This window comes from Lytechinus pictus, chromosome 5, assembly GCF_037042905.1.
Source record: "Lytechinus pictus isolate F3 Inbred chromosome 5, Lp3.0, whole genome shotgun sequence".
Taxonomy (NCBI): Eukaryota; Metazoa; Echinodermata; class Echinoidea; order Temnopleuroida; family Toxopneustidae; genus Lytechinus; species Lytechinus pictus.
In genome coordinates, this window is record NC_087249.1 from 28328327 (window position 1) to 28356158 (window position 27832).

The 27832-nt window shown below is 35.6% G+C and overlaps 1 protein-coding gene across 1 annotated transcript; it reads right to left on the minus strand.

Moving 5' to 3' along the window:
- Window positions 1–380: 380 nt before the first annotated feature.
- On the minus strand, window positions 381–27818 carry LOC129261597 (nucleolar protein 6-like). The gene is made up of 24 exons (XM_064100170.1): window positions 27506–27818; window positions 24261–24476; window positions 22942–23058; window positions 21263–21445; window positions 20265–20436; window positions 19587–19706; window positions 18724–18884; window positions 17449–17569; window positions 16675–16838; window positions 15906–16021; window positions 14234–14411; window positions 13141–13263; window positions 12788–12936; window positions 10838–11081; window positions 9796–9913; window positions 9117–9271; window positions 7839–8002; window positions 7104–7256; window positions 6000–6097; window positions 5175–5299; window positions 4661–4753; window positions 3932–4123; window positions 3022–3123; window positions 381–1970 (listed from the first exon to the last, which is right to left on the minus strand). Exons 2-24 carry the CDS (start codon window positions 24456–24458, stop codon window positions 1815–1817), a joined length of 3402 nt encoding a protein of 1133 aa, XP_063956240.1. The 5' UTR covers window positions 24459–24476; window positions 27506–27818; the 3' UTR covers window positions 381–1814.
- Window positions 27819–27832: the final 14 nt, after the last annotated feature.

Consider the following 27832-nt stretch of genomic DNA (forward strand, 5'->3'; position numbering starts at 1 on the left):
AATCAATCCATCCATCCATCCATCAATCAGTCAGTCACTCACTCAATCAATCCATCCATCCATCCATCCATCCATCAATCAGTCAGTCACTCAATCAATCCATCCATCCATCCATCAATCAGTCAGTCACTCAATCAATCCATCCATCCATCCATCAGTCAGTCAGTCACTCAATCAATCCATCCATCCATCCCATCCATCCATTCATTCATCCCTCCATCCCATCCTCCATCCATCAATTGTCCGACCGAACGACCGACCGCCCACCCACCCAACCAACCAACCAATCCCCTGAACAAAATCAAATGAGCATTACAAAATCTAAATCATAATTATAAAGGAATAAAGCAACAACAAATGCACACATGTAAGTTCATGCATTTCACGTTATATCTTCTTCATTTATATTTTGAAATAAAACATCAAGTCACTGACTGAAGTCGTCATACATTGTTAAAGTACATACAAACACATTATTCATTCAAATGAATTGACGAGTTTGGTACATCTTAACATATGACTATAAATACAAAAGAGAGAAAACTCTAAATACAACCAAGTCATGTGAGCTGATAGAGGTTGGTAGGAATGAATCAAACATTCATACATAACAAGTACATTATAGAAATGTACAGTGATAAATTCCACTTATAAAATAATTGTAATTGTGATAAACATTAATTCAACTTCATCATATTTATTAGTTATATTCTTTCTTTTCCTTGGAGGGTGGTGATGGCACACAGATTTCACAGGTGCATGTCTATTAAGAAAATTGAAAACTATTTTGTACTTGCTTAATGCTAATCTATGAATTAAGAGGTTTCAAATGAACCTAATGGAATCAGGGATAATTAAGCACCATCTTCCATATCATGATACTCATCATCCTCATCATGATCGTGATCATCCTCACCATGGTCATGATCTATGACCATCATTCTCATTATCATCCTCATCAAAATCACAACCATCCTCCTCATAATGATCATATCATCCTCATCATGATCCTGATCATCAATCATTCATGTGTAATATTCATTGACATATGATCCTTTTGCATCTTTAAATAGTTTCCTCTTTTCTCAACGTGGTCCACCCTTGAGTGTTTCTGATCACCATCCTTCCTGTAGAATTAATATGCTGAAACATGCACTGATAAATGGTTTATTTCCACATTTTCCTTACTCCCCCAAATTTTCCTTTAATTCCAAGAGCAGAAAAATTAATGATTCATAAATCATATGTTTGACAAATATCGATGTACTTCAGAATAAGCAAGTTTGTTTACAGGATTATAAAGCTGATCTGAGTACAATGTAGGCAGGCTTGGTGAAAGTGAGAAAACAATACTCACATTCAAATATGATGAATCATTACATGCCTGATTTTCAGAAGAAATCAACAAATTCATTAACTTTTCTCAAGTTTTGCTTCTGAAACACAAATTTTGAAATTCCCTCACCAGAACAAGACAGGTTCAAATTTGATTTGCCTTTTTCCAAAAACACAAACCAAATGAATAAACCAGAAAAATATGACTTAGACTATTTTGGGATGGACTTTTCATCTCCATTTTCAATTCTCTTTATATACACACACCCAACAATCTCACATTGTTTATCGCAATACAGGTGACAGAGCCTTTAGATCTCATAAGATCTTTAAGGGAAGAGGACATGTCCATGAATAAAACCACCAAGTACTCTCCCCCAGAAAAACACTGATTGAGGAAAGACACAATCTTACATAATTAGGAAGACATTAATTAAAAGGAGGAAGAATCAAGGGGAGCTGCAAGGCGACTGAAGTAATCAAATGTTCCAGTTTTCTGTGCGGACCTCGATGGTTGACACAAGTCCTCGTCCCATGGTTTGGAAATCTTGTAGGATGCCCTCTATGTTGGGGATGACTTGGGGCGTCTTTGACGACGATGATGACGAGGGTATCTTGGCTTGGGCTTGAAGAGGCTGACATTGCAAAATGTTTGGAAAATTACGAGAAATAGTGAGAAAAGTCATTAAGGTTCAATAGCACTGGGAAGGGGGGAAGGGGTCGGTTTCATAAAGCTGTTTGTAAAACTACAATTGATTTTACAGTTTACAAACAATTGGAATGTGAAGTGATAGACTGTCAGCCAGTTTCTTTTGATCATGCGAGGTAAGGATAAAATACTGTACGAAATCAATCAACTTCCATTGTACAACATATTCTTACTACATTGATTGTAATCCAACTTAATACACAAAGTACAGAAGTAAACTGGTATGAAGGCTAAAATTAGCCCGAATAAATTGATTCATCCTGATTATTAATTCCTCTCAAAAAGGCCGATATGACAGAGGCCATCTCTGAGAGTAAGCCGACATCAGTCCAAGGCGACATCAAACTGTAAAGCCTCATTTATCTGGATGTTAAGGTCATGGAACTCAAGAAAAAAATGTGTATGGCAAGTTCCCCCAAGTCTGCGCAGTCCCCCTTGTCTGCGCACACGCGTATCTGCGCGATTCTAGTAAAAGAAAATATGCAACAAGCACGAACTCTACACATGCAATACATAGACAGGTATTCACAAAAAAAAATCCGACTCAAAATGATGGGAAAATAATAATTTTAGGGCATTTCATGTGACGGCCTCAAAATGCAGCCTTTCTCAACAAAATCCCTGAATCATGTGCAAAGTGAATGAGTGCGCAGACATGGGGTACCATTTTTTTTTTCAATCTGAAAATGACAGCCCGAGGTTTTTTCACGAAAATCCTATATTTTCTTTCATTTTTTAATGAGAAATTTGGTAAACTTACTAACAATAATATAAGGAACATTATTAACTGAAAGATTTTGTGAAATAAGAAGAAATACATGTTAAATCTTAACTCAAATTGTTAGGTGCGCAGCCTTGGGGCCCACCATTATACTTTAATGACATTTTTTTAAGAGGCTAACTTAGATAAGTAGTTTTACTTTTGTTATCCTCCATTTCACAACATTCACACATCAATTCATGTAAGTTGAGATCACCTTGAAAGGTTGTGGTTTAAATGCAGGTCTATTCCATACTACCGCAATGAGATCACCTCCGTATGTATCATGGAAGAACAAGGCTACGTCCTCAAAGGCTTCCTGGAGTTATGCAAAACAAACATTCATCACAACAAAATATTAATCAAAAATACATTTGTCCGCAAATCGGAATGTCGGTTATGAAAAATCATCTCAATGAATATCATAGAGATTGACTCATATCTGAAAAAGATTTTTTTTTCCCCATGAGCTTAAAGTGCACATTTTGAAATGTCTTATTTGAAAGATTTCTTTATCCACATGGGGTTGTACTCAGAATTCATTTTATTTTGCCCCACTCTTTTACACAATAAGATAGAACAAGGTTTAGGACATAACTAGATTATTCATTAATTTTTATGATATACTTTATAATAATTAGACCAAATACTTCATATTTTGTTTTATCAAAGGGATAACACATGGTTTACTTCTTAGGGTTATATTTTTTCTGTAAAAACTATTGTAAAAATGTTTGTATCAGTGACTTTTTGTGTTGAACTTTAGTCTCATGACTGAAAATAATGTCTGTAGGCTTATAAGTCCTTGAGCAAAATCTATGTAATTGCACTGTAATGTAATAATGTCGATTTCATATGTTTCTTGATAGTATGTTCTTATGATTGTCCTATGTATATTGTGCAGGGCCCTAATTGAGAACAGTATTTTAATCACTGAACAGACTAGCCTTGGTATAAAGGACAAATAAATAAATAAATAAATGTAATACAAATAGATATTACTAAATATAAACACTAAATTTATCAGTGTAACAATTAACATGTTCAATGTTCACATTAAATAAAGCACTGATGGACACTAAAATGAAAAGTGCATCATGTTGTAAGGATCTCAGCTTATGACTCACTCTAAGTTCATTGAGGTAACACTGCACAGGGTCAAAGTTCACCACTGGTATGTGCTTGGCCTCAAGGGTAGGTTTGAGGGTCAATGAACTTTCTAATGAGTCAGAATCCACTGCCTGGTGCCTCCTGGGAAGAAGCTTGGCTCGTAGATGGATGACCACGTCATAAGGGTCAAGCGGAGGTCGGAAGATTTGCTGTCAAGATTAAATATGAAATCCATTTCATTTCTTTCTTTTTTTTCCACAAAAACAAATATTACTAAAATATATACAAAGAAAGGTAGCCGTACACTATAGAAGTCAAGTACGGTACATTACACGCATATTATCATCAGTAACACTAATATCTTTGAAACAGAATGCAAGTTAAGTGGTAGGAATTTCTGAAAGAAGGATCACAACCAATTATACAAGTAAAATATATTAATTTCTTTTTTAGTGGCTGTTGAACATATTTGTAATTTTTTTTTAATTTGATAATACATTTACAGTGTTACTGCTTTGACCCTCTTTTCTGATTTTTGGTACCAAATGTGCGAGATTTGGAAGAGAAATCTTCCCTTCCAACGTGTTACAATGTATAATGCTTGAGCAACAATCGTTATCTATATGCAGGGGGTAATTTTTATCCCATAAACTGATGGATTAGGAAGGGGAGGATTAGGATTAAGCTTATCTTTAACATTCCAAGACAAACTTGAAAGGGAAGGAACCTAGTATAGTGATTGTTACCTTGAAATCAATACTGGGTGTGGATGGCTCAGTCAGCTGCTGATGTAAGACTTTGAATGATTCCCGGGCAAGCTCAACAAGTCTTTGGAAAATCTGGATAAAGTGCATTCAAGAAAAGCTTTGCTAAAAACAAATAGGCTATGTGAAAATGGGAGCATCTGAAACAAAACAAAAACCCACTTCTTTCTGCCTCCAATTATTATATTGGTACTACTCTCTTGGACGCTACTTTATTTTTATCTAAACATCTTAAACTTAAAAATAATAATTCATATATTCATATTTTTCTTTAATTTATGAGGACCTTTTTATAAGTTGGGCTACTTTCTAAAATTTTTGGCTACTTTCTAACAATGGTTAAAAAGGTTTCTTGGGGAGGCAGTAAAACAAAACTTAAACATTTACAATAATAATGATCTAAAAATACATTGAACTACTACTATACAATTGAGGTATGATAACTCATTCCAAGGTTCTGAAATAAACAATCTTTTTATGAGAATATTTTTTTTACCATTGATGTTGGTTTATCTTGTGTCCATAAAGATGTCTGTCTATCAGTGGGTGTGGCCAGGAACATCACAGGAAGATGAGCTCGATTATTGGTGAACTGCTGACAAATCTCTTCATAATCTGAAGCTGTAATAAAAATTAAAAAAAAACACCAAAATATTTATAAAACCATACAGAAATTGTGCTTGATATACATGTATTGTGACCCATGCTAGTCCCCGAATGTGGTAACACCCTCTTACACAAGTTTGTGATGTCAAATTATATTATACATTGTGATGCCAGTCTCCCATGAAGAAGCAAGAAAATTGACTAAATATTCACTTGGTCTGGAGGATTTACTGGCAGCTGGGCATAACATCACCACCGTCACCACCATCATCATCATCATCACCATCATCATCATCACCATCATCACCATCATCATCACCATCATCATCACCATCATCAACATCACCACCACCACCACCACCATCATCATCATCATCACCATCATCATCATCATCACCATCATCACCATCATCATCACCATCATCATCACCATCATCAACATCACCACCACCACCACCATCATCATCATCATCATCATCATCATCACCACCATCACCACCACCATCATCATCATCATCATCACCACCATCATCATCATCATCATCATCGTAATAATCATCATCATTTACATTGCTGTTATTTTTTAATCCTCATATAAAAATGAAACATTGTTCATAAAATAATCATAACAACCAAATCATTTCTTCATATGCCTGTAGATTTACCCCTTTCCCTCAATCTTTCTACCGATATTTAATGAATGGATGTGACCAACCTTTGAGATCATTGTTGAAGTTGACGATAAGAGGTGTACTCTCCCAGTCATGCTGACAAACAAGATTCAAGAAATGTAAGAAACCTGTTTGTGGTGACCTGTACATAGGGAAATAAGTCATGAAAATATCTGTATGTGAGATATATAGCAAATATAGTACATATATATATTGCTTTATATCCCTCTTATGAATATTCATGAGTATTCTAGGTAAACGATTGGTCAATTCATGGTCATGTGACAAAGTATAATTTCAATAGGAAAATCATCGCTGCAAATAGCTCTGTATAGTTTTCTTCTAGCTCCATATATTTTTCGATATACTTTCATGCTCCATATGTTATCTCAACGTTGAACTGTGCATGCTCCTAGGCTCTGACCGCAAATTAAATAAATGAAATAAATACAAGCTCTCGCTCAAATTATTTATCTACAATCGTGAAAAGTCAGTGTAGAATTGGGTCTAGATTATCATGCAGGAAATATAATTCCATGACGGCCCTTCATACAAGGCACCTAAATTGATGGCGAATTAGCATACCTAATAAGGTGATTCAAAATCCGATACCAAAGAGTCTTAAAAATGAGTTAGCTTACAAAATTATCATGAGACTGTTTGCAACTGCAGCGGCGCAGAGCAGCATACTTCTCATTAACTGCAGTCGGGTAGAAGCCGCGCGCAGCCGGCTTCTAGCAGCTAGCCTGGCTAGCATTAGCTTGACAGGCCTAAGTTAGGACTACGTCCGGCAACGTTAGAATCGGTCTAGATTGATTACACATCAGCAAGGACTAGGTCTAGAAGTTAAAGAGGAATATAAAACAAACATATCAGGCGTTTCCTTCGAAAGCGTAGCAGGAATTATTAATCCCCTGTTGGACTGGCAATATCCTAGGGGCTTCGCCTCTCGGGGAAAATAGTAATTGCCAGTCCAACCTCGGATAAATGATTCCCACTATACTTTCTCAAAGCCTGACATATTTGTATATTAACCCATTGCCTATTGGAAACGGGTGATCCCTGCACAAAGATTATGGGAATCACATAATTCAGTAGTCAACAGGTTAATATGAAATAAGCAACTGTACCCTGGATAACCAACTTACACTGGGGATGTGAATGGTTCTGGATGCAAGAAGAGGTAGGCTACCAGGAGTTCAATGCACTCTGAGGTCATGTGATCAGATAAGAGATGCGACGCTATCCATCGTTTGGCAAGGCGGACCGTCGGACCAAAGGCACTGTGATGCTGGTGAACACTGGTGGCAACAAGAACAAAAAAATATATATATGTTCAAAATTTCCTCTTTAAATGATAAGTCATTAGGCAATTACCTTGTAAGATGTTTGCTTACTATGTTGCATTATGGTTCTTAAGAGGGTGAATGCTCTGATAGACCAGAGGTGAAGTTGTGGCTGTCACAATAGTTGGCAGTTAAAAAAGCCTACACCAACATAACTTGGTGAAAGCCTCATGAAGTAATTATCCTTCTTTTCTTGATTTTGTATGTAAACAAAGTATAATCCGTAATAATCTGTAAAGGATGAACATATTCTTTCATAAGTAAAGGTACATATATTTTTTCAAATGATCAACATCCTAGGGGCTTTCCTCACTTCCTAGGGAGAATTCCTACAAGAAAGAAGCTCAAATGACTTAAAGTGTATAACAATGGCTTCAACATTTGACCAAGTACCCGTTCAACATCTGGTCAGAGAGTGGCAACATGTAATCTTCCAAAGCAAACAAATAAGAATCATGACAGCAAATTGATGAAGGTTCTCTTTGTGAATCGGTTACTCCTCATCTCATAATTTGATAATATACATGCTATACTTACCCATGAAGTAGACTGGTGAGATGGGGTAGGTGTTCAGTCCCTTTCTCCACGACCTTCGACCTTTCATTATCTCTGAGCATGCTCAGTCCTTCCTTAGTAACCACCTCCTTGAGGAGTACAATCTCTCTCCTGTGAGCCACTGCTACCTCGAACACAAACCCATCCTAATAAGGATACAAAAACAAAAGAAAGTGATAAATAGATCGGTTGGTAGACTGCAGAGCTGCCAAGTTGTATTTTGCATTTTCAGTATTCTTATTCCCCAAAATCAGTATTTTGACAAAAAATCAGTATTTTTACCGTGTGAGATAAATATTTTGTATTTTCCCCAAAAAAAGTGTATTTCATAATAAAATGCTTGGCGCACTCGCCCATCACGGCGCTCAAGCTGCATGCAAGCTAAAATGTGCACTGCTCTTGCAGATGAAAAAAAAAAAACATTGAAACTTGTGTATATCTCACCCTGGTTTTTCCAAATTATTGAAGAAAAAAAACAAGTTTCCTGAAATTACATTTTTTTTTTTTTTTTTTAATACAAAAAACATATTTTTTAAAGAAAAAACGTACTGCCGTATTTTGGTTGCAAAAACGTACTAAATACGGAAAAATCGTACTACTTGGCAGCTCTGAGACTGCAATCTGGTGACAAAGAGGTGCTGTTTCATGAAATTGTTTGTGTAAAGTTGCATGACTTAAATATAAACTTATTAAAGGCCTGTTTTCTCAAAAGAGGTTTCAATTATACCATGGCAAACAACCATGGACTATGCGGATTTCTCATATTTTCGCGCTTCAATCAGGCACCCTTTACCAAAAGCACGCATTTATAATGAGACTTTTCTAAGTATACGCAATGAAACAAGAACAAAATCTGCATAGTCCATGGTTTTGTGCCATGCTACAATTTCTGAAATCTTTTTTTTCGAGCATAAGGCCCAAAGTGACAAATCAAAGACAACATTGTCCCCCGTATCACTGTATTTCAAATGGTTTCATTATCATCATGTCAAGAGAAATATTTCATCTTACAAGGACACTGTCTCAAAGCGACTGTGAATGGTTGATTATATGTACATGTAGGCTGTAAAGCATTAGAATCATTAGAATCACAATAATGATCCAAAATTAACTCAATACTTCTGAAGGTAAAAACCTATAAGATTCAATTCAGTTTGGGCAATACTATCAAGTTTACTTTTTTTGTGCATGTATGTGTGTTATAGGTATACACATTGGTATAATTTCAAATCCTTCGTTCATTAATGTCATAATCCTTACCACAATCACAAGGATATGGTTAGCAGTTGCCACGGTAACCAACTGACACTGCTTGCGAAGCATGTCAGCCATCTTGAGATGGAAAGCTGTTTTGATGTGATGAATCGCTTCCAGGTCATCTGGCCACCTGCCACTACTCTCTAAGTGGCACACCACTGTGGTTCAAATATAACAAGCAAAGATGATATAATCAGTCATAATAATCATGCCATATAATCAATTGAAAAGCCTTGTGCAACCAGACACATGATTTAGATGTGTGAGTAAGGTTCATTCATATTAACAGTCATGGCAATGATGTATGTATCATAGCAAACAATTCATAACAGCAACAAATACCTTATTATGACATCCAAGATACAACTGTTATCAATGCAATACCCTGTATAAACTCTAGTAATGACCGATGCACTTTATATAAAAATTATCATACATGCACATCATGACAACTGCAAGACCAAGCCTGGAGCAGATATAGTTACAATCGAACTCAACTCTGAAAATCAAATGCAACTTAATTTTAAAACAATCAAAAGCAGGCATATGGAACTTATGTAAATTCTTCCACCTAGGTAACTTGAATGCAAATCTTTCTGCAAGAAACAGAGACAATTAGTGAAAACATGCATACAACTAGACTGTACAACTGAAGTCAGGAGCTAATAAGATCTACTAGTACCTCTGACAGCTGGTATCCACGTTGGACATTGTTTGTCATGTGAGGGTATTTTGACCGGTACCGATTTTGTAGCAGTCCTTAGTCTGTCTGATGGCCATCCTGCACAAGGTGGGTAGACCTGATAAAGGAGAGGAAGATCATATAGGTCTATTTGATAGGTACTGGGTCAGTAACATATGGAGGATCAAGGAGTTTAGATGTAGCTGGATCTTTGTGCTGATGAATCATTACTTTTAGCATTACGAACTTACGCATTAAGCAATAAATTCAGCATCTCGCCCAGTCAGCTTCCCTCTTCTTCTTTTTTTATCATGATCACCACCTTCATATCATCATATTCATTTTCAAAATCATCAAAAATCATCACCTTTGTCACCATCACCATCCTCCTCCTCATCACCACCACCACCATCACCTTCATCATTATCATAATCATCATCTTCATGTTTGTCATCACCATCATCATTGTCATCATAACAGATCTGCCAACCTCTAGGAATGAAAAATTGTATTCTGTGATAAAAAAACCTGTATTTTTTCCAAAAAATGTATTTCATAATAAAATGCGTGGCGCACTCGCTCATCGCGGCGCTCAAGCTGCATGCAAGCTAAAATGCGCACTGCTCTTGCAGATGAAAAAAAAAAAACATTGAAACATGTGTATATCTCATCCGGGTTTTAACAAAATGATTGAAAAAAACAAGCTACCTGAAATTACATTGATCTAATAACCATATTTGTGTAAGTTTTATGAAATAGAGACATATAGAGATGATTTTTCCCATTTAATTACGATTTTGTATTTTGGTTGCAAAAACGTACTAAATACGCCAAAAACGTACTGGTTGGCAGGTCTGTCATAATCATCATTACCATCACCATCACCATTATCCATCATCATAATCGTCGTCGTCGTCGTCGTCATCATCATCATCATCATCATCATCACCACCACCACCACCACCATCACCATTACCATCATGATCATCATCACTATCCACATCACACATCATCTATTCCCATCCATCGTATTCATTATCACCTCCGTATGTCGAATAGCCGGTGAGGTTCCTTGAACGGAGCTGATCATAAGAGGAAGGTCCTTGAGTTCTCTTAGATGCCTGCTCAGTTTGGTGTAAGCTGCACTGATCTCCAGTAGTTCCTCTTCCCCTGTACCAGAGACCGGTTCCACATCACCTGTAGAGGGATGTAGCATGGGCCGCTGGAGGATAGGATCTAGTTGGCTTGCAGTGTATGTGATTGTTTGTGGTTTGATGCCTGCATGGCTGGATGAGACAGGAAAAAAAATGATTGAAAGGCTCTAACTGATTCTTAAAGGTCAAGTCCATCCCAGAAAATGTTGATTTGAATCAATAGAGAAAAATCAAGCAAGCATGACGCTGAAAATTTTATCAAAATCGGATGTAAAATAAGACAGTTATGACATTTTAAAGTTTCACTTATTTTTCACAAAACAGTAACATGCAAATGAGAATGGTGATGTCCTTCACTCACTATTTATTTTGTTTTTTATTGTTTGAATTATACATTTTTTCAATTTTTACAGATTTGACAGTAAGGACCAACTGGACTAAATCATAAAATGGCATTTCCTTATGTTGAGGAAGGAAAACAACTTTGTTTGACATGACAATAAGCGGAAAATTATAATATTTCACATTTTATATAATAAAATACAAAAGAAATAGTGAGTGGATGACATCATCAGTTCCCTCATTTTTATACTGACCAGGATGTGCATACAATTATTTTGTGAAATTAAGTGAACTTTCAAACTGTCATATTATATTATATATTATATTATTTCATATTATACATCCGATTTTGAAATTTTCGGCGTTATGCTTCTTACATTTTTCTCTTTTGATTAAAATAAACTTTTTGTTGTGGTGGTCTTTTAAGAAGCATAGTTTTACAGATTACATGTGCAAGCTAACAATATTTCCAGTCAATTTCTTCAGCAGATTTGAAAGTTGATAATGGTTTTGGTTTTGTTTGAATTTGCAGCTCTGGCCAAATAAAAAGTGAACATTTGTACAATGTTGTACTAGTGAAAGGGGGGGGGGGAGAGCAGGGTAGCAGCATTGCATTTGAGAAAATAATAATAACATTTTTATTATTTCTAATGATTCTAAATATTTTCGATTAATTTTGTTAGAAAAAAATTTGAATAACTCCCCTGGCTTAGTTATATGAATATATCACAATAGATGTTATTTGCATGTACGATGGGGCTTATTAATAATTCATTTGACAATAAACTTGTAATAGATCAAATTGGAATGAAAAAGAGAATAAAAGTACACAAAAAATTATTAAAGAATGAACAAAATCATGATTGATAAAGAAAATATCAAACACCAGTAGGAATGAATCACGAAATAAGAAGGTATAAATATGAATCACATGTTGAACCATTAGCTTACCATACGCACAAAAATAGTTCATGAAAGGGATATTGGGATTGATATTTTTATCGTATTGATATTTTATGGGACTCTCACTGCATATCCTTTGGAGCCTTCAACCAACAAGCTATGCTTTTACTTTTGGCTCCCTCATATCACAATCTGTCATTTTCTTTCTTTGTCATTAGTTTAGAACCAATTACAAGAATACATTCTGGTACTTTTTTTCTATTGTTATATTAGGCATACATTTTATATTTTACGATATCTATTTATGCTTATCTATGAAATTTTGAATGGTATAATATCATTGTTTGTAGTAAATTAAGAAGCTTTTTTATAGGAGGAAATTATAATTTGTTTACAAATTTTCGGCATTACTCCTATTTGTTTAAGATCAGTATGATCGATCTGTAATGAAAATCATAAGATCAGTATGCTCGATCTGTAATGAAAATCATAAGTCATTGAGTTGTTGATTTTTTTTTGAAAATGTGAAATGTTGATGTGAATAAACCTTGAACATTGGATTGGCACACTTACATAAACATCAGTATACTTACAGGTGCAGGATGTGTTTGACAATATGATTACAAACTACTCTCTTCTCAGCAATACTTGTTCCAGGCCATACCACTGCCTCGCATATAGACCCATCTTGAAAGCGCCGTAATTCTGACTTCTTGCCCCAGAAATCACTGAATTCCTTAGCCTTTAACAACAACAAATGAAGAGAATAAAAGTCAGATTAAAGATGAGCCCTTTGATCTACTGATTGGACATAAGGTAGGTGGTCACTTGTTTGCAAGGTTCACTGCATTACAGTACACACACACACAAATAGAGCACCAGAAGCCTTATATATTCTCATTCTACACTAAATCTAAATGATAACAAAAAAAATGTTCCTCCTCACCTCTGCAGTGTTGGCAGCTGGACCTTTGTCAAGGACGCTAGATGATAGACCACTATTGAGTAGGAGGCCAAAGGTCAAAGATCCTTGCTCTTCTATCGTAGGGGGTGGAGAATTCACAGGCCACTAAAGAGGAGAAACAACCACAAGCCATCAAACCTTAACCTTTCAAATATAGTCAACCTTTTCATGAGTTATGATACAAAAGAGATTGCAGAGAATAACACTTTGATAACTTATTAAACTTATTAAACTTCATTTCTCAGGTATATAATATCAAGAGAGGTTCATATAGGGTGACATCAAGACATGAGAATGATAAAGACTGATTATCTAGACTTCCCCCTGCTACTTTCTGGTCTCCACAATATTGAGAAGGTATCTATCAACGTAACACAGACTTGACATTGAAATTATTTCATTAAGGCTCTCATAAATGATAGCTTATCAGTTACCATAGTAAATGAACTTCTCTGCCAATCAAAACCAACGACTTTCCTACAGTTTCCACCATGTGACAACTTTTCACTAGTAACAAAACAAATACATGCAACCCATGCAGCTTACAGTGTTATTTATCTATTGATTAAAAAGAAAAGCAATTTGATTATAACAATAAGAAATTGCAGATTACAAAAAAAGTAAATTAAGAAGTGTACGGAAAAGAGTTGCTAAGGTGAAGGCTGTTACAAATTCAATCTGAATTCATATGAGAATTTATGAATAAATAACTCGAGCTCGTTATGAAAATTGATGCCACAGTATTTGATAGAATAAATTAATTAACAACAGGTGTAGATAATACTATTCAAAAAATATTCTACAATGTATTCCAATTCTCATAATTTTGTGTGGTTGCTGTATTGAGTAATCATTTACATGCATGTTTACAAGATACAGTGGTGAGTGTGAAGTATTTCATTCTGATTTAGGATCAATACCAAATTTCAAAGAATGATTCTGATTAGTTGATATTGGTATGCTATACAACATGTGAATACAACAATGTACTTGATTGGTCAATGTCATTTTGTGATTGATTGCATGCATTTGTGCTACCAGCCCAGAAAATAATCTTAATTCAAGGAATGGTTACCTCAGCAGGAAGAGACAAACTAGATGCTAACAGCTTTATCCTGTCTCCTAGAGCTTGCCTGAGGATCTCCTCTATCTTGGGTAGCACCATGGGGGGATAGTTGTCTCCCCTGTCCATTAACTGACTCTCAAGAGCAAACCTCTTCACAGAGATTTTCAACTGCTTCAACCTGGTAATACTGATGTGTAAACGGACATAATTTGTTGGGATGGTTAATAGAATGGAATGGTAGAGATCTAGCAGGTGAAGTGGTTTAAAGCACTTGCCTTTAAACATTTTGTTTCAAGCATTATAGATTCAATACCTGCCTTCGCACTTATGCCACTGAGTAAATATAGTAAATGGGTACCCTATAGGAAAGAATAACTTGAATGATCGAGCCCCTAGTCAGGTCGGTGTTTCATACAGTTATTTGTAAATTAAGAGTGACTTTAAGAACGACTGGTGATCCTTTCTTGTGGTAAATGGTATACACCAAAATGTTAATTGGCGATGGTTTAGTATGTAAGAAAGGATCACAAGTTGTTCTTAAAGTCGCTGTTAACATACGAACAGCTTTATAATACACCCCAAGGTCAGGATGACTTCTTAAACAATTATCAAATTATAGCAAGAATGAGAATATGAGACATATGATCGTGGGCCCCAAGTCTGCGCACCTAACAATTTGAGTTAAGATTTAACATGAATTCCTTCTTATTTCACAAAATCTTTTGGTTAATAGTGTTCCTTATATTATCAAGAGTAAGTGTACCAAATTTCTCATTAAAAAAATTAAAGATATAAGATTTTCTTGAAAAAACCTGTGGGCAGTCATTTTCAGATTGAAAAAAAAATGGTACCCCATGTCTTCGCACTCATTCACTTTGCACACGATTCGGGGATTTTGATGACAAAGGCTGCATTTTGAGGCCGTCACATGAAATGCCCTGAATTCATTATTTTTCCACCATTTTGAGTCGGATTTTTTATGAATACCTGTCTATGTATTGCATGTGTAAAGTTCGTGCTCGTTGCGTATCTTCTTTTACTAGAATCGCGCAGATACGCGGGTGCGCAGACTTGGGGGAACTGACCATACAACTCGATAAACTATGCTTTCAAACCATCTACATTTACTGGAGGAATAAAAGTATTAAAGTTTTACTATTGAACATTTCACACACAACAAAAAATTGGTTTCCTATGGTGGTTAAGATTGTCCATTTCATGTTCTGGAGTGCGTGTCAAGATGTCTGATTTATCTTAAATCTTTGAATTTTTTTTTTAATGACCCGACCATAAGTAGATCAAAATTTATTAATGACTAGATCATCTATCAATTGATATCACTGTCCTTATTTCACAATACATGTATACCTAAATGGCATATAAAGATAGTATGCCATAAGATAATTTTGACAGTACTAATATTTGGTACCTTATTGAACATTAAATTTCTTTGAGATACAGTAGATCCTATAAAGAAAGAATAGAGGTGGTGCTCTTTATGGACAGGTTCAACAAATGCCTAAATCTCAAAACAGTATTAGTCATATTAGCAGGAACTTCCCAAAACACACACCACATATAAATAAAATATTCAAATAAAACCAAATTTTGTGATCTATATAGACAGGTAATCCCTAAAGCAGAATTGACAATGTTTTGTTGTCTGAGAGTATATACTCACGTGAAGAGGTGATCAAATTTCCTGATGAAAGGAACTGAAGTCATGAAGAGACACTGAAAACCATCTATTCTCTTGTCATCTAGAAAGCCTAGACCCAACTTTGCTTCATGTTTGAGCTGGTGAAAGAGAAATAAATTAAAATACAATAACATAAGCAAATTAATATCCCCTATACTACAGTGATACTACAAACACAATGATTCAATATTCTTTCAAGTAAAAATATTCTTATCGATGAGAAATCTGCCAGTTTGCATTCTTTGCGGATCTTGAAGTTGATATCAGAAGTGTGACATCACAACTATTCATCCCCACGGCAACTGTTTCTAGACAATTAACCTTTTTATTATTATCATTTGTTTGGCGTCACCTGTGCCTGGGAGGCGAAAAGCGAACTGAATCACTATGACCCGCAGGTCTCTCCTCCCGATATAATTACTGATTGAGGTAGTGCAGGTGGACCACTACACCGGGGTTTCCCCCTACTCTTATACGAATAGTTCAAAGGTGGCGACTCTCCTCTACACCTCTAACATCCTATCCGAGGGACGTAGTGTTTTCCATTGTAACTTAGCCTGCATCTATGAAACATGGGAGAGACTGGCTTCAGTCATCCGCCCGGGTTGGACTCGAACCCACGATCTTTGGTTCGACGGGCAGACGCATTACCGACTGAGCCAACAACGCTCTCTATAAAGAAGTTTCCTGATAATAATGGTTGACAACAATCCTAAGTCCTGACTCTGATGTAGAATGAGAGTTTACTCACATGTTCATAAGTGGTTCTAGTCATGTTGGCACACAGATTGAGGTATCCCGACGGATCTACAAACACAACAGGGAAATGCTGATGGAATTCTTCAAGCCCGGGTAATGTTTGGGATGGATTGCTCTTGCACATGGTGATACCCTTAGATGACCAGTCAGTCGTGGCTAAATGATGGTAAAATTGAAAAAGGAGTAAATATGAGGAACTTTCTCACAAGATATATGGGAAAGATGATTTATATTCAGCTTAATGAAGAAAGCCAGATGAGGAAGGAAGAAAAGAGAAAAGGGCATAAGAAAGAGAAGAATAAAAAAAGCAAGAAAGAGATAAAAGAAAAACATTAGAGAAGTGGTGGAATATAGTAGGAAATGGAGGGGAAGATTAAAAGAATATGAGAGTTTTGAGAGAAGAATTGAATATCAGAAATGTAGAAAACACTTATGAGGGAAAGTCCCCCCCCCCCACACACACACACAAATGACTTGAATAAAAATAGAAAAATTACACAAGCTTAAATGAAATTTTCATCAAAATCAGATGCAAAATATCATCATCACCACCATAAACACCACTACCACCATCAATGACTGCCTTCATATATTTCAGTATTTAGGAACTCTTTGTCGTAAATATGAACCATGATACACATTTTTTAAGATACCAATCGTCACTGCCTACTGTTTTTAGATTTAAACTACTCACCGATGAAATGGAATACATTCTTTTAAGATACCAATCGTCACTGCCTACTGTTTTTAGATTTAAACTACTCACCGATGAAATGGAATACATTCTTGATGACCTGATGTCCACTCATGACTTTGTTTATTTGACCATTATCTAAGAGGTGAGCAACCAGCATGGAGAGAAGGAAACCATTACAGCCTCCGTAAGTCTGCACACAAAATCAGAAACATAAGACAAAGAAATATCAATGTTGAATATCAGACCTGCCAACCTCTAGGAATGAAAAATTGTATTCTGTGACAAAAAAAACTGTATTTTTCCCAAAAAAACTTTATTTCATAATCAAAAGCATGACGCCCGCGCTAAAAAATGCGGACTGCTCTTGCAGATGAAAGAAAACAAACATGTGTATGTATATCTGACCGTGGTTTTAACAAAATGATTGAAGAAAAAAACAAGTTACCTGAAATTTCATTGATCCAAAGACCATATTTCTGTAAGTTTTATGAAATAGAGATTATTTTTTCTGAATAAATTAGGTTTGTGTAAAAGTCGTATACAAAATTGTATTTTTTTAAGAAAAAAGTACTATTGTATTTTGGTTGAAAAACGTACTAAATACGCAAAAAACGTACTGGTTGGCAGCTCTGTGAATATCATTCAAAAAATTAATTTCAATTATCAAATATTGCAATTTTTCAAAATAAAATGTGAAGATTGAAATATCTCATCATATTATAAAATACTTCACAGTATGATAAACGGTTTAAGCTTTGATATACATGTCCAGTCTTGTAACCATCATCATACCATTGTGGGAGGAAACCACAAAATTTTGACTTTACACCTAGGCATCTTTCAACCTGACACAGCACATCAGAACAGTGAATGAAAATTGCAAAGAGAAGATTAGTACCCTAAAATTGACAAGTCTGAGAGCAAGGATGCCTTATATAATCAATGATATAGTAATCAATGCTACATGAACCACATTAGTTTGGGTGACTTCCTTCATGATACTTTCTATTGAGGAGTCTTCAAGTACATTGTATACCAAATTAGAGATAAATTTGTAAATGTACATAGCAATGCATCTGATTCATTGAATGTTCCCTTATCACAAGTTTTGAAGCCCCAAGCTATGGTCAACTTGAGCTCCAGTGTTTTGAAACCAAACACCATATGCATACAGTAAATCTCAGTGTTTTCAAACTAAACACAGGTTTAAGTATTTTGAAAACAAACATCATATGCATATAACGTTTCAGGGTGTTGAAATCAAACACCATATACATGAGATTAAGTGTTTTAAAACCAAACAGTATGCGCATAAGAACCACAGTAAGAAACCAAGCACCTTACCTTGTCTAGCTCTCTCTGGTGTAGCCAGACCTTGAGTAGTAGAATGGCATCCTTGAATGATGGGAAATCATAGGACGCGTTGTACAGGTGGTGTAGGTGACGCTCCAGGGACATGTCTCGCAGAATAGACCAATTGTAGTATGGGGTGGGAAGGAATGTCTCTGAAATAATACAGTCAAGAGGATTATCATTGATATTTCAGCAATGTATCTATGTGGTGACATGTTAAGTCTCTATCAGAGTTGCCATCATAGCACAGATGTCCTTATTCAATACATTTCCTAGGTTGCCACACGGTCAAGTAAGGCTCATAGTGGCAACCCCTGCAACATTATCATATCGTCATGTTGCAGAAGATACAACCTTTTTCATTTTTATTTTCATTATTCTTGAATATTTTGTTATGTATTGTACTATGTATTTTCTTTGTTAATTTGTATATGAAAAGTTGAAGAAACAATAAATGAAATTCAATTCAATTAAATGAAATACCAAGTTGACGGGAAAAGTGTCCTTTGTATTGGAATTACTTCATTTCTTATATAAAGCACTTTGAAATTCCTTGGTTATATTTCAGCATTCAGGGCTGCACAATGTGACAATAATATCCACACATCATGGCACTGATACTTCACTTAACAAATTTAATGTTGCAATTAAAAATATATTCCATTTTGTGACAGTGTGCAATATTTGGGTGGGATCAAATTTACCTTAGAGAACAAAACTGCCTTAAATATTCATAAATCAGTCTCCAACCACCCAAATTTCAACACCTGCAAACTATTATACCTGTTAAAACTTCAAAAAAATATGAATTAATCATCTCACTGCTCACAGAATTATAATTCATATAAGTGTACCTTCTTCACAGTTTTTCTGATACCATTGCTGCCGGATGTTGTTCTTAGATGGAGTAAATCTGGTCTCTTTAAATCCAGTCTCTGGTAGGCATGGAATCAGTCTCACTGTTACATTCTTACCTGTGAAAAAAAACAAATAAAACTGAACTCAGTAAATTATTGATTAATGACAGTTGTAGTGATGACCAAAAAGAAATTACTCAAGCAGAATATAAATAATATTTACTATGGTGTTTGCTTTTATTCCATATGCCACATGATTCTGGTAAAATATTGTTATTATTCAGTCAATAATCCAACAACATCAATAGACAAGTATTTTCCCAAACAATAATAAATACGAAAGCCTCTGTAAGTTTGATTTTCAACATACTTTATTTTCAATTATATTTTAGTAGTTTTCTAGTCTAGATCTATGATAAAATATCACTTCACTTTGATGTTAGAAACTTATTCTCAAAATTATTGCTAACTGCAACTATTGGTGGGCTTTACGTAGTACATGACAGAACATTCAGCAATAGTTATTGACACACAAATTTCAGATACTAAATGCTAGTCCTACTAAAATCAGGACTTGATCATCAAGGAAAAGCAATTCACATATGAGGTAACATACAGAAAAGTCTACAAAATACCTTAAGAATTTTCTGAAATAAAAGAGAAGCAATGACATACCAACTAATTTCAGAAGAATGACTGGGGTCATATGATCCCCCTGAAATGAACCGTAAGTCACACTCTTGACAAGATCCTTTTTCTTCTTGAGATGCTTCACAAGATATGTGCAGTATAGTGCCCTCTTGTGGTGGTAACGAAAGTTGAGATAATCCTTAGGTTGAAGACATTCCTACACAAACAAATGGATATATTGAATACAGACAGAAAGTATCAGTCATGAAACTGATAGTCTCATTCCTAGAACTATCTTACAAAAGTAACAGATCAAAAGGTAGGTAAGAAATAAAGACTAAAAAGAGTAATATAGGAAATTCTCTATATCTTTAAGTGCTATATTGACTGACTTCGGTGGGAATGCTGATCCCAAATCCCATATTAATAGCCTTTTCTATTAGCAGTCTAATAAACCGAGACAGAGAATTTGTATCTGTTTTTTTTCAAAATCTCTTTTATTTTTATTCATTGTCAACATAGAAAAATACCTCCAGAGCATAGGCTAATAACAGCTGTGACTGTTCTTGCCAGATAATCCATCGAGAGATAAAGAGCTAGCACTGTTGAAAATTAGATTACCCTCATTATTGCCAATTGTCAAAATCAATTTTGAAGGTATACATGTGATTGGTTGATGAGGGCATATTTGCACCCATGGACCAATATGCAAGTGTGTGGTGTTAAGCCAATGGTGTGTATTCTTATTTATCAATATGACTGACGATGACGATAAGTCAAAGAAAAAGTTCATTTTCAGAATAACCGTCAAGGGAGTGTTTCACAAAGATTTAAGTTTGACTCAAAATTGCAGCTAAATTCCCATTTGTGTGCAGTACCTACATGTATGGCATCTTTGCCTTGGTCAGATCAAACTCGGAGTACTAGCCAGTCATCATCGAGATTATGTATTAGATCCCATGGGCTTGTTGGCATTAAAGCACGACTCTAAAGTCAAATTGAACTCTTCGTAAAACACCCCAGGGGTTATCATTTTTACTCACAATTGGTATTTGGATGGCCATGTCAACAGTTAGAGGATCATTAAGACAAGTTCCAAGAAGATAGCTACCGATGATCTTAACTTCTGATGGCTTGCATAACTTGATTTCTCCTTTGAGTTGAGTCTTCTTCCAGCGCATTGGTAAATGAACATTCTTGGGAAGGGAGCCATCAAGTTCTGAGGCCTATTCAATGGACAAAAAAGAAAGGAACCAACTTGGTGACTCTCTTTATAAACAATCAATAATTGTACAGTGAATATACAAAATGGTTAGCCACATTTCTGGAGCACTTACTAAAATATACATGTACATACAATGTACATCAAAAAAAATTTGGCATCTCAAATTTTTTCTTAGGTATTTCTAGGGCTGGGACTAAAACCCGGGTACCCGGGTCCTGCCCGGAAGCCTCGGGAACCCGGGTAGAAAAATCAATAACCGATGCCCGAAAATTGCTTACCAGTATAACGTATACGTATTTGATTTGCATGATTTGTATTGCGTAGTGTAAGACATTTTTGTAACTCATCACAAAAGTCTCATTTTGAATCTCACCAATTACCCTCGAAATATCCATAAATATACAAGTTTTTCAAGTGATGTTGTGATTGAGATCGTTCGATCGTCGCCATGTATCTTTTGCAGCTTGAGCATACGAAGCGCCAGCCAACCATGTTCGTGTTACCATTTTCAGTTCATCATAAACCGAAAATAAGGTTTATCGCTAATCAGAATCGCAATGCATCATGGGATCGAAAAGGGGGCCGTTAGCTAGCTAAGCACGTGCGCAGAGCTAGCTAACGGCCCCCTTTTTGATCCCATGATGCATTGCGGTTCTGATTAGCGATATACCTTATGGTAACACAATCGTGATTGGCTGGCGTATTCGGCGCTCCGAAACTACCCGGAAATCAATTGACTTTGTGCATGTAATATCGACGCTACTTCGTAAGATTTTGACAGAAAAGCAAGAAGTAATCAAAATTTGCTTACCTGTGTGGTATCGGTGAGAAAACCGATCCTCCGAGAATACCTTTCATAATTAATATGAAATATAGGAAAGTGGAATTCTAGGTCGATTTTGGTACGAGGTAACAGAGTATTGCAGACTTGTTTTGATGGAATACTGCGTGGGGCACGGGAGGCTTGCACTGCGCATGCTTACTATATTTTCATTCATAAGTTTGCTTGCGGCGCAGCGGCTTGATGACGTCACCTATGGGGGTTTTCCACCAGTCATATTTCATGCGACATGATTTGTACATGAATTCACATTTTTGAGCAATTTTGGGTCTGACATGCACTTACATAATGTTGCGTAATTTCGTAACCGCGTACCCAGGCATCGCAAATTTGGTCTCAGAAGTTGCGCAAGACTTGAAAGTAAAAAGTCAGCGAGCGACGCGGTCAAAAAGTGATGGTTATAATACCTCAGATATAGTGGTTGTGGTGGGGGTAGTGATCTTTCACCTGAATGCTAAGAAAGCATGAATGCTTTTAGGCAAATAACCAGAGGACCGAAGGGATTTAGGTCCTTTCCAAAGGACCTGGATATGATGCTATATGCCTTGCCAAAAGGCACTAGTGCATTAAATGGGAATCAAACACAGGTCACTAGAATCCGAAACTTTATCGACTGAGCTATTATGCCTCCAAATATCAAGATTAATAGTACTCACATCTGGGAAAGTCACTGGTGGAAGTTTGCGCAAGGTTTCTTCAATTGACCGAAGAATTGGAAGCAAATTCTTCCTTTTCTTCTCTTTCAACTCTACTTCCAAGCGAAGTTCATCCATCTAATTTGAAAATATGATTATTGAAAGAAGGACAAAATATGGGACTAATTGAAAACTTATTGGCCTGGTTTCACAATGGTGTATTTTAATCCATGGTTTGAGCCATGGTTTAAGCAGATCTCCTGCATTAACAATATATTTTTGTCAATAGGCTACAAATTCACACCGGTTGAAATAGTTGGAGTACATTGTTTGTGTAAAATAATATACACAAACAAGGGAGTCATCATTCAAGAGCTGTGGGCTAATTTATGCCCAAAGAAAACTGTAGGAGCAAAAAATGAATTCAGCACCCCATGAAGAAATAATATTTCCCATATGTGTTCAATGAAGCATCAATTTATGCATGTTTGTTGCAGTTTGTTTTAATAAAAGCAGAAAAACCAAACATAAATATTTGTGAAAACTGGGTGCAAACCACAAAAGATTAACAAAGTTTGGTTTGTGATTGGTCATATGATTAAATTCAATAAAATGCAACTTTCACAGAAAATTGAGAATGAGTTTATTTGTGCATTCATTACATCATCATACAAATCACTTCATACCCACTTATATGAGATAAATATTTTCAGTCACCATTAAAAAAGAGGAATTTATTGAATTCATGGAGCTGCTGCTTCTTTCAATTCATTTCAATTAAATTCTTTAATATTTGCATACGATGTCACAAATTTTAATTTTTGAAATTCATTATCTCTTATCTTTTAATGGATTTTCATAAACCCTCCTTCACATTAAAAAAAATACTTTTTCTGCTAATATTTAAACATATCTATTATCAGGGTGAACTTCCCCTTTAAATATAACCCACAGATGAGCCATTGCATTTACTGAATTCACTTGCACAATTAATTCATCAAGAGTGTGATTGAAAAACATATAAGGGAAATTCCATAAAATGATCAAACTTTTTTAATGTCAAACCCCCATTTTTCTCAAGTTTTACTTCACTTCATTAACTGACCAAGTCATGGTCCTTTGAGAACATTACAGACTGTCAAAAGAAATTAGAGACAGAAAATTTCATGAAGGTCCCACATACAGGGGATTGGATGTACATATTTTATGGAATTGCCCACAAGGTAAATTGCTGATTGGTCGATATCCACTCTAGATAATATAATCTATCTTTGACAAACTAAGATTTGGATTACCTCATCATTCTTTATGCTAGTAGTTGAAACTGGCAAGGTTCATACCTGTAATTTGAAAAGGCTGGAGTTGTACAAAATTTCTGTCTCTTTTAGAGAAGCTAGTTCCGTCATAGTGGGAGGTTTATACAGCTCAGCTTTATTTAGTTTCTGTTTCTTGGAAGGCAATCTGTTCATCGTCCCGGGAGACAGTCGTTTCCTCAAATTGGCAACATTGGACTCTTCTTCTCCTTCTTTGTTACCCATGATGTACAATCCGTAAAGCTTTGTGGGGGAGAGAAGATGGACATAAAAATTAGTCTGAATAATTTCTGACTTTCAATCACCATCAGTAAACCAGTGAGGATTAACATCTGAATAACAAAGGCACTGAAATTTAAACTAGAGAAGTCAGACTTGAAAGTATCATTGAAATAAACAAGGCAAAAGCGATTTTGTGTCTCCCCCACTTATGAAAATAACCAGAAATATCGTGATTTGCGAGGGCACGCAACAGAATTGTATCGAAACTTCATTGTGAAATGACTGGAATGGAATAACACTTGTCATAGGAGCCTTGCACATAAACTTTAATGTTGATCTGAAAATGACCTTTGACTTACGGTTGTGGAGTTATGTGTCATTAGGTTTCACAATTTTTAATTTCAGCCCAGTTGACACTGTAGTGAATTATATTGCTGAAATAAATTGAGGAAACAGAATTGATATTGATGAAGAAATAATGGAAAAGAAGCATGTTTTGTGATTTATGAATAAATTTCATATAAACAAGCATAAATAATATTCCATTCAAAATTTCTAAATTCTGTGTAGAACCTTGGTGAACCTCACGTAGCTCTCAGATGGAACAAAAATATTCAAAATCGGTCAACAAATAAACAAGAAGCATTTCTTGTGAGTTTTGAAAAATATGCATAAATTAGCATATTTAATGATTTTTAAAATTCTGTGTAGAAATTTTCTATCCCCACCTAGAGCTATTGTATAAAGCAAAAAAAATAAAATAAATTAATCAACAAATAAAGGAGAAAAAGCATTTTTTTTTATTCATGAATAAACTTCACATAATTTTCTAGTCAAAATTTCAAAATTCTGTGTGGAAGTTTGATGACACTACCAGATGGATGAAAAAAATATTGTTTTTGGTTTGTTTTCGTGTGCCTTTTCACAAGGGCCTATAGGCCTACCGATTCTCCATTGCTTCCTGCACGACCGACTTTTGATGCACACCAGGTGATTTTTTCGACGATTTTCCCTAGATTTGGGGCATCATTTTGAAGTTTTGCAGACCAGGATAGTTTTGGATGAATTTGTAAGTATGTATAGATTTCCTTTCTGACATTAAAAAAAAAATTATCTTTCCTACTTTGATTCTGGGTGCTTTCTTGGTTTCACCTGGTGAGACCGAGTAAAAGCCAGCACAGCCCGAACACAGTGTACTGTGTCCGGGCTGCTGCAGTAGTTGGGGCCAACTCACGCATTGACTACTTGCGCACATGCCCAACAGCACGATCTAGTGCCCATCATGGGAGTACCTACCTAAACACGTTTGGATAGTTTTTGAGAAAAAAAAAACATAGATCTAACGTTAAGACCTAAAAAATATGTTTGAGCCCACGATTGACTAGACAGGAATAATCGTCGTTTCAGAGGATTTATTTAACAATTTCTGATATTTTACTATCATCCCCATTCATAAACGGTAGTACTTTAGTGTGAGCCAGCATGTGTAATCATGTCGCCCAATTCAGGCCTAGACCTCTATAGACTATAGTGTTTGGTCTAGACCAAAAACTTCGGTCTCTGTTATGTTGGTTGTTTCACTGAACTCCGTTGGCTCCACTTACCAATTACAGAGACCAAAGTTCTAACTCGATCTGTACACGAACTCAATGGCCATATGTTTATGTATGAAGTTCGGATCAACCAGGGAAGTGGGAGTTGCACGACAGGGCGCGACAGCCGAAGAAAGTCACTGTTTTTTCCCCTTTTAAGTTTATTTTTTCCCGTTTTGGAGCATTTCAGGCCAAAACTGAATAATAATCTTTATTTTGGTCCAGATTACTGATTTGGTGATGTAGTCAGAGGAGCAAGTTATTGAGTTTTCAGCTTTCGTTCTGAGACTTGTTGTGATCGGTGCGAACTTGTAATGGGATGAGAGATTCCTGTGAGTGATACCGCAATGTTTAAGTTTTACAATGCTTCACTTTTGAAATTTTATCATTTCTAAAACATTTTAGTTTTCTAGCAATTTTTGAAATATATTTAAAAAAAAACCCAAATATCATCAAGATTTTTGTTAGATTGGATTTTTTTGTTTGCTTGAAGTTTAAACTTTTTTCCTTTAATTTTTCTTTCTTTTCTATCCTTTTCTTTCTTCATCCTTAATTCTATCCTTCCTGCTTGCCTATTTTATTCCATCTATCTTTATTTCCAATCTTTCTTTCCTGATCCTTTTGCTGTTCATTTTCTTCTCTTATATTTCCTTTTTTATTTCATTCATTCTTTCTTTCCTTAAACTTTTCCTTCCTTTGATCTTTCCTCTCCTTTTCGTTCTCTCTCTCTTTCCATTATCATTTTGTTCATTCTTTCCTCGCTCTCTTTCATCCGTTCATTCGCTATTTTCTTCCAATTATTTTCCCTTCCTTATTCCTTCTTCTTTCAAAATCAAAGAATGAAGGAAACATTTTTCCTTCATTCTTTTTTTCTTACTTTCTTTATTTCACTTTCCTTTATTCTTTTCTTTCACACATTCATTCATCTTCCCTTTCTTACTTTATTCATTTCACTTTCAGAGAATGACAGAAATATTTTTCTCTTTTATTTGTTCTTTCATCCTTTTTTGGAAACTTTCTTTCATTTGTTCTTCTTTTGAATTTTCCTTCATTTTCTTTACTTCATCCCCCTTTTTCATCATGTTCATTTTTTCTTTCTCTCCTTCATTCTTTCGTTCACTCTCCCTTCCCTTTCTTTATAATATTTTACAAGTCTAACATTGTGTAGCCTTCTTTGTTGATTTTTTTAAAATTAAGACCTGGCTCGGCCTCGGACGTCGACGAGGCTTCGATTGTCCCGTATATCATTTTGTGAAATCTGGTCACCCTGACGTCAAATCATATGCATGGGACTGCTGTCGTGACTTAAGTTGGATTTGACACGGCCTCGGTCGGTCCTGGACGATAATAAATAGCGAAATAACTCTGAATGCGGAATAGATCACATAATATGACAAAGGGGCTGGATAGATCTTACAATATTTTGTTAAAATTACCGCACATTTTTTATATACTTACTGAAAATGTTGGAAATAAGTCTGGGGAACAACAACATCAACAATACCCAGGCAATCGAGCACTCACGTGTACGCTGCTGGCGGTGCGGCCTGGCGCGGTCGGCCATGTGCAGGTAGTTTTGAACGACAAAATCAGAAAGAAAGAAAAATTAGGGGGAGCATAATTTAGAAGGGAATGTATCAAAAGTGTGTATTAAAGCTATGGGGATAATTAAGTGGATGAAACAAAAGAATGCGACAGTGAGGACTTGCATGAGGAAAGTAATCCCACGTCCACAATATTGATTGCCGGATTGATTGTGATTTTAATGTGCATGGTCAAGCCCCC

Coding starts and splice junctions, on each gene's coding strand:
- LOC129261597 (XM_064100170.1), bottom strand. CDS start 24,458: ATGGGTAACAAAGAAGGAGAAGAAGAGTCCAATGTTGCCAATTTGAGG. Junction 17,570..18,723: donor ACCAGAGAGAGCTAGACAAG/GTAAGGTGCTTG, acceptor TTTTGTGTGCAG/ACTTACGGAGGCTGTAATGG. Junction 16,839..17,448: donor GAATGTATTCCATTTCATCG/GTGAGTAGTTTA, acceptor ACCATCATTTAG/CCACGACTGACTGGTCATCT.